This window comes from Ranitomeya variabilis, chromosome 1, assembly GCF_051348905.1.
Source record: "Ranitomeya variabilis isolate aRanVar5 chromosome 1, aRanVar5.hap1, whole genome shotgun sequence".
Lineage (NCBI taxonomy): Eukaryota > Metazoa > Chordata > Amphibia > Anura > Dendrobatidae > Ranitomeya > Ranitomeya variabilis.
The window spans coordinates 161,695,482-161,703,566 of NC_135232.1; the positions used below are offsets into that span (position 1 = coordinate 161,695,482).

General features: G+C 42.8%; 1 protein-coding gene across 3 annotated transcripts; it reads left to right on the forward strand.

Moving 5' to 3' along the window:
* Positions 1–938: 938 nt before the first annotated feature.
* On the forward strand, positions 939–7,302 carry LOC143807994 (uncharacterized). Of its 3 annotated transcripts, XM_077290186.1 has the most exons (7): positions 939–1,326; positions 1,405–1,637; positions 1,840–1,912; positions 2,153–3,148; positions 5,470–5,494; positions 6,735–6,807; positions 7,048–7,302. In XM_077290186.1, exons 4-7 carry the CDS (start codon positions 2,962–2,964, stop codon positions 7,048–7,050), a joined length of 288 nt encoding a protein of 95 aa, XP_077146301.1. In that variant the 5' UTR covers positions 939–1,326; positions 1,405–1,637; positions 1,840–1,912; positions 2,153–2,961; the 3' UTR covers positions 7,051–7,302. The 3 variants fall into 3 exon arrangements, 1 of the variants encoding a protein (XP_077146301.1); XR_013221850.1 differs by lacking the exon at positions 1,405–1,637; XR_013221852.1 differs by lacking the exons at positions 1,405–1,637; positions 1,840–1,912.
* Positions 7,303–8,085: the final 783 nt, after the last annotated feature.

Sequence of the window (8,085 nt, forward strand, 5' to 3'; positions counted from 1 at the left end):
TTATAGATAACAACTACGGGAATGCCTGTCACAAATAAGAATATGATGAAGAAGTTGAATATGATGAAGATAATAGTAAAATAAAAAGAATATGAACAATGTAACCCAAAAAATAATAGGTAGAAGATGAAGAAGAAGATGAATAAGGTGAAGAAGTTGATGTCAAAGAAGCTGATGATGAGGATAATGAAGAAGAAAGCGTGGGAGAAGTAAAAAAGAAGGTGAAGGGCGTTGAAGTAGTGATAGTGAAACATCAATATGTGACATAAAAAAAAAAAAAAATAACAGTCAAATTCTTTCTAACGCCGAACGTCATAAAAAAAAAAAAAAATCCTGCTATTCTATTACATTGGGCTAAACCTCTGTGCCTTTAATGTCTCCGCCACGTCCCCCAATACATCCTACATTATTCTTAGTTGTTTTCCTTCATGTAGAATGAACCTACAAGTGTATAAAGGGTTTATTTTAATTCCGATATTTTCGTCCCATTGACTTGCATTGGGATCGGGTATCGGTATCGGATTGGATCCGATATTTTGACGGTATCGGCCGATACTTTCCGATACCGATACTTTCCGATATCGGAAAGTATCGCTCAACACTAATTATCAGCGTTCATTATGTTTTTAGTCCAGCTCGCTAAAATGTGATTTCCTCGCTTGCTGGTTGCTCTAGGGGACTGAGTTTCTCCCCCCACACCGTTAGTTGGTGTGGGGGTTCTTGAAATCTCAGAGTGGATATTTTGTAAGGGTTTTTTACTGACCGCATAGATTCCCTTTTCTATTTTCTGCTATCTAGTATTAGTGGGCCTCATTTGCTGAATCTGCTTTCACCCCTGTGTATGTGCCTTCCTCTTACCTCACCGTTATTATTTGTTGGGGGCTTCTATATCTTTGGGGATTATTTCTCTGGAGATTTTTTTTTTTTTTTCCATAATCATCTTCTATATACAATATCTTTAGTATGACCCATTCATCATCGCAGTGGACAGGTGCCATTTAACCCACACATTTCCCCATTGACCCGTGGCTCCGCCCTCATTATAGACAGAGAGGTGACGTTCACACTGCCTCTATACAATCACCTCCCTGTGGCCACACTCCTAGCCCCCACTCCTATCTTTGGGCATTCTCCTGCCCTTACTTGCTCAGATACACTCAGTGCTCATGCACTGACCTTGTGATTGCGTCACTTCCGGTCCGGGACCGCCCACTTCCGGTCCGGCGGTACTTATGGAGAACATGCGGTCACACTGCTACCCATTCTCCAGGACTGCACAGCTGGGCGCGGGATGCGCCGCTATTCCACAGACGCTTCACAAAGCAGGTACACTGACCCTCCGCCCCCCCTTTTCTGCACTTCCCCCTGCATCTGCTAACCTTATCCACTACACCTCCTCCATAGGTCAGCCTTACAGGCTGCTATTCATTCTACACAGGACCCCTCTATACATGACAAAGGAGCTGCTCATGGACCCATTTTAAGGTATCCTTTATACGTTCACTTGAACGTTCAGCCCCTACAGTGCGTGTTATTGACTCTATGTACATTTTCTGTAGGTGTCCCTACCTTGCTGCAGCTTACCCCTTACAGGACTCCCTGGCCTATTGTATAGGAGTGATTATTAGTCTCACAAGGTATCCATATATTATCTTCTATGTCACTGGCTCTCACAAAGACTGCCCCTTAGTCACTCTAGCACAATACATTCCTTTGGGACTGACTCCTAATCTCTATGACCAAACGTGTCTGGCAACCCTCTTTTACACCTATTGGAATTCTGCTGTCTTTTTATATTTACACTGCATAAATGTTGACTTTGTATTATTATAACAACAGGTTAGACCTTAAAGGACCTTTTTCTTGCCTACCAACACTGCCACTCCCATGTATGAATAACAAAAGAGTGAAGGTAAACTTTAATATAATTGTCCTCAGTAAGCAGGGAGTTGCTGATATTACTCTTGTACCATAGACTGATTGTTCGCTGCCTCCCAGAGTACCCCCATAGTTACCTCTGGTTGCTCTGTATATATTGTACATAGTATGTTTTTATTATGCCTTGGTATCTGTTTTTTTGTTTTATTTTCTGTTTATTTTCGGTATATAATATGTCACAAACAGCTGCTTATATTGTCTATTTGTTTCCTAGTAACCCCATGAATAAGACCCGGGAGGGTCGAAACGTCGGGTTTCCTTACTACGGGTTTCCTTACTACAAAACCAATACAGTGGCAATTGTTGACCTCTTTTTTGTGTTAATAAATTTGGCATTTACCTTTTTGCATCATATCAAATTTTGAGTGTGCGGTATTTTCTCCTCTACTATTGACTTGACCACACGGTCTGATCTACCAGCACCTCCTTAGCTTTCGACCAGAGTGCACACCATTCCTCTTTTTTCAGTGAATTTTTGCTTGGTGTAGCACCGGTCTACCAGATGACGTCAGACATCTTCGCATACGACGCTGCAACCAGCTCTAGCATCTTGTCGCAAGTTTCAAACTCCAGTGAATTTCTGAAAACCCCTCCACATGAACTAAAAACAAGGGATTACGAGAAGGAGCGCCGAAAATTGGTCTCATATGACCTACACTGCATTACTTTGGCAGAATATCACAAACAGGGCAAGATCCCGAGAGGCCTCAGGTGCAACCTGCGCCCAACACTTTTTTCAGAAGACCCAGACTACTGTGATAAATATAAGAGAATACTAAACAAGTGTTCTTTGGACATTATTATCCTAACTATTGAATTCCTACAAAAGGCCATCACAGAAACAAAGGACAACATTAGAGCAATTGAAACACAACTATCCTCTACATTGACATCCACGGACTGGACCAATTTAAAGGACAAGACTGACAAAGTGCTAGCAGATCACCAAAAATTTCTAGAGGAGAAGAAACGTCAAAAATTCCAGCGAGACAACGACGATTACTCACACAATAAAGTTTATAAATGGAGCGACTCTGCAGGCAACAACCCGTGGCGTCGGCCATATCAACGCAAGACAGGTTCTTTCAGCACGGAAAGCGACTCATCCACGGGCTCCTACAAACCTCGTTTTTTATCCAAAGGCCGCAGGGGAGGACATCAGCGTACAGACCGACAAGAAGATCGAGAAAAAATGACAACCCGGTCACAGGTAGGACTACTAACCTAGTTATCAATATTTCAGGTTATACGCTCTCCCCTGCGGAACTCGGCCTGCTGCAGAAAGGACTATCGTTCTGCCCTACCCCCATCTGGGACAGCTTCCAGCTGGAAAGGGACCTGCAGAGATTCTACCGTCTCGTGAGACTTAAAACTCACTTTGGGACTCTGGCGGGAGGCTCCGAGAACAGAGTGTCTCCTAACGGGGACGTCTCTGTTGCGGAGATCCCCCTTACAACATTGGGGTTGAGGAACCCTAGTTCTTTCAACCCACCCCAGACGTTCCACCCTGTGGAAACATTTATTTCTTTTGTGGACAAAGATGTAAAAGATCTATCCCACCAGCACCGTCTTGGTCTTTTCCCTACACGTTCTAATCTGACACCCTCGGAGAGACAGGCGCTCTTATCTTTACAAAACAACAAAACCATTGTTGTCAAACCAGCAGATAAGGGTGGGGCCCTAGTTATAATGGACCGTACATCATATTCCACGGAGGTATTACGACAACTGTCAGACACCAGCACATATAACATTATCCCCAGAGACCCCATCTTTGAAATTCGCAAAAAAATCCAGTCCGTTATTGATATCCACATTGACAAGGGTACTATTGATCAACAGACAGCAAAATTCCTTACCAATCCACACCCCATCACTCCAGTCTTCTATATCCTTCCGAAAATTCACAAATCATTAATCAATCCCCCCGGTCGCCCCATAGTGGCATCCACCGAGTCTATACTTTCACCTCTATCAATTTACCTAGAAAAAATTCTGACGCCACTAATTAGAACTACCAAATCCTTCATACTAGATACAGGACATTTTCTAAACGTTATACGACAACAGGTGGATGTTCCTTCAGACAGTCTCTTAGTCACCATGGACGTCAATAGTCTGTATACGTCTATTACTCACGCAAAAGGCATTACAGCGACCAAACGGTTACTGGAAGACTCGGGCAAATCCCCGGCCTCTATACACCTCTGCCTAGACCTGTTGAGACTGGTCCTTTACGAGAATTATTTTCTTTATGAGGACACTTACTATGTACAGTGCCGTGGCACCGCAATGGGCTCAAACGTTGCGCCGGCTTACGCCAATGCATATATGAATGCCTTCGAGGAGGATTTCATATACACAGATGACCGATATAACCAACATGTAGGCTGTTATCTTCGCTATATAGATGACATCTTCTTTATTTGGACTGGACCTACTGACACACTTCAGGCATTTCATCATACTCTGAATTCCATCTATCCGGAATTGCAATTCACCATTCAGTATGACCGCAACCAGATTCCCTTCCTAGACACCCTTATACACAAGGACGCACAGGGCCGTCTTTCAACAGACCTTTACTCCAAACCAACTGACTGCAACAGTCTCCTCCACTATTCCAGTTGCCACCCAAAGGCCACACGCAACAGCCTCCCTCGATCCCAATTCACAAGGGTAGCAAGGATAGTATCGGATCCGGACTTACTCCATACGCGCCTAGATGGAATGTCCGACAAATTCAGGGAGAGGCATTACCCCCAACAATTACTCAACCAGGAGAAGACACGTGCTCTCCAGCCAGTCTCACCTTCTCAGGGACGCACCAACGAAAACCGGGTCCCTTTTGTACATACTTTCCACCCCTTTATGCCCAAAGTGGAAATGGTTATCAAAAAACATTGGTCCCTCCTAGCAAGAGCCTATCCTGGCATAACTAGTTTCTCCACACCACCCCTTATGTGCAATAGGAGGGCACCCAACATTAGGGATAGACTTGTCCGGGCTGACGTTGGCAGCCTGCGCCCAATCTCTGATCAGAATGTACTGGCCCCACAGCGCCACGGAACGTTTCCTTGCCTCAGTTGTGCCTCTTGTTCCAATATCATCAAATCCGACAGCGTGACACATCCCAGAACAGGCAAATCATATCCTATCCATGGCTATCATACATGCAACTCCAACTTCGTTATCTACGTCATCAAGTGCCCATGTGGCTTGCTGTACGTAGGTGAGACTACACAGCACATAAAAGACCGCATCGCGAGCCATAAATCCACCATTCGTTGTAATAAAACCTGGCTACCCCTCCCTGAACATTTTGCGAAACACAAACATACAGTGGCTCAACTCAAGTATCAGATAATTGAACAAGTCCCCAGACCCAGAAGAGGGGGCAATCACATTAAGCAATTAAAACTAAGGGAGACTTTCTGGATTCATAAACTTGAGACCCTATCCCCTAAGGGTCTCAACAGGGAAATAGACTGGCTGTTACAATAAACTAATCTCTACTATTTTGCCTTCCAGACACGTTGAACCCCCTGCTTATTAGGTGAGTTCCTAATAGTCAGTACCCTTCCTATTTTTGTTTCTGATCTGCATTTTTTTCATTCTTGTCTATTTTTTATTTTTTATTTATTATTTTTTATTTATATTTTAAATTTTATTTTTTACTATTTATTTTTTATTTATATTATTATTTTTTATTTTTTATTTTTACTTTTTATTTTTTATATTTTTTATTTTTTATTTTTTATTTTCTATTATTATTATTATTATTATTTACTTTCTATTTTTTATCTTTATTTTCACTTTTTTACTACTTTATTTTTGATTCTTGTATTTTTTCATTTCTGGTTACGTTCCCCCTTTTTTTTTTTTTTCCATAATCATCTTCTATATACAATATCTTTAGTATGACCCATTCATCATCGCAGTGGACAGGTGCCATTTAACCCACACATTTCCCCATTGACCCGTGGCTCCGCCCTCATTATAGACAGAGAGGTGACGTTCACACTGCCTCTATACAATCACCTCCCTGTGGCCACACTCCTAGCCCCCACTCCTATCTTTGGGCATTCTCCTGCCCTTACTTGCTCAGATACACTCAGTGCTCATGCACTGACCTTGTGATTGCGTCACTTCCGGTCCGGGACCGCCCACTTCCGGTCCGGCGGTACTTATGGAGAACATGCGGTCACACTGCTACCCATTCTCCAGGACTGCACAGCTGGGCGCGGGATGCGCCGCTATTCCACAGACGCTTCACAAAGCAGGTACACTGACCCTCCGCCCCCCCTTTTCTGCACTTCCCCCTGCATCTGCTAACCTTATCCACTACACCTCCTCCATAGGTCAGCCTTACAGGCTGCTATTCATTCTACACAGGACCCCTCTATACATGACAAAGGAGCTGCTCATGGACCCATTTTAAGGTATCCTTTATACGTTCACTTGAACGTTCAGCCCCTACAGTGCGTGTTATTGACTCTATGTACATTTTCTGTAGGTGTCCCTACCTTGCTGCAGCTTACCCCTTACAGGACTCCCTGGCCTATTGTATAGGAGTGATTATTAGTCTCACAAGGTATCCATATATTATCTTCTATGTCACTGGCTCTCACAAAGACTGCCCCTTAGTCACTCTAGCACAATACATTCCTTTGGGACTGACTCCTAATCTCTATGACCAAACGTGTCTGGCAACCCTCTTTTACACCTATTGGAATTCTGCTGTCTTTTTATATTTACACTGCATAAATGTTGACTTTGTATTATTATAACAACAGGTTAGACCTTAAAGGACCTTTTTCTTGCCTACCAACACTGCCACTCCCATGTATGAATAACAAAAGAGTGAAGGTAAACTTTAATATAATTGTCCTCAGTAAGCAGGGAGTTGCTGATATTACTCTTGTACCATAGACTGATTGTTCGCTGCCTCCCAGAGTACCCCCATAGTTACCTCTGGTTGCTCTGTATATATTGTACATAGTATGTTTTTATTATGCCTTGGTATCTGTTTTTTTGTTTTATTTTCTGTTTATTTTCGGTATATAATATGTCACAAACAGCTGCTTATATTGTCTATTTGTTTCCTAGTAACCCCATGAATAAGACCCGGGAGGGTCGAAACGTCGGGTTTCCTTACTACGGGTTTCCTTACTACAAAACCAATACAGTGGCAATTGTTGACCTCTTTTTTGTGTTAATAAATTTGGCATTTACCTTTTTGCATCATATCAAATTTTGAGTGTGCGGTATTTTCTCCTCTACTATTGACTTGACCACACGGTCTGATCTACCAGCACCTCCTTAGCTTTCGACCAGAGTGCACACCATTCCTCTTTTTTTAGGATTTTTAGGCACGTTCACCGGCTACTTCTAGTGTGTTTGGATAGGTTCAGATTTGCGGTCAGTCCAGTTTGCCACCTCCCTAGAGCTTGTCCTATGTTTGTTACTTAGCTGGAGTAATTTGTGATCCTCAACCACTAAGGATCATAACACTGAATGCCTAGAATTCGGCATTCAGGACCTGAAAATTACGTCACGGCTTGTTGTGATTGGTCGCGTCGCGGTCACATGGGCGGCACGCGACCAATCAGAAGGGTGAGTATATCCCTATTTTTTATTTTAATTCTTTATTTTTTACATGGATATGGATCCCAGGACCTGAAGGAGAGTTTCCTCTCCTTCAGACCCTGGGAACCATACACTGGGAACTTCCGATTCCGATTCCCGATACCACAAAAGTATCGGATCTCGGTATCGGAATTCCGATACAGCAAATATCGGCCGATACCCGATACTTGCGGTATCGGAATGCTCAACACTAGTGAGCACTACACTAAAGTACGGAATGACCTATAGGAATGGAAGCGTAAAAAACGCCGTAGTGGAGTAAAACTGCTTTGAGACTTCTTTTTGAAGAATCTATAAAAAAACGCCATTGCGCTGAATCATATTAGATTTTTAATTGACCCATCAAACTTTCAACATCTATGCAATAAACCAACTTGTCTTCCTGGGCAAAGTAAGGAACGAACTCCTTTACACAATATCTTTACCATGAAAAAGACACTCCTGGTAACACTAAATTCAAAAGAACCTTGATCCGAGTAACTCAGCCGTATCTTTGGG

Excerpts from the sequence above, each read along its gene's own strand:
- LOC143807994 (XM_077290186.1), top strand. The coding sequence starts at position 2,962 with ATGGAGCGACTCTGCAGGCAACAACCCGTGGCGTCGGCCATATCAACG. Across the intron at positions 3,149-5,469 it reads AAATGACAACCCGGTCACAG|ACACGTTGAACCCCCTGCTT; the intron begins GTAGGACTACTA and ends TTTGCCTTCCAG. Across the intron at positions 5,495-6,734 it reads TTGAACCCCCTGCTTATTAG|GTTAGACCTTAAAGGACCTT; the intron begins GTGAGTTCCTAA and ends TTATAACAACAG.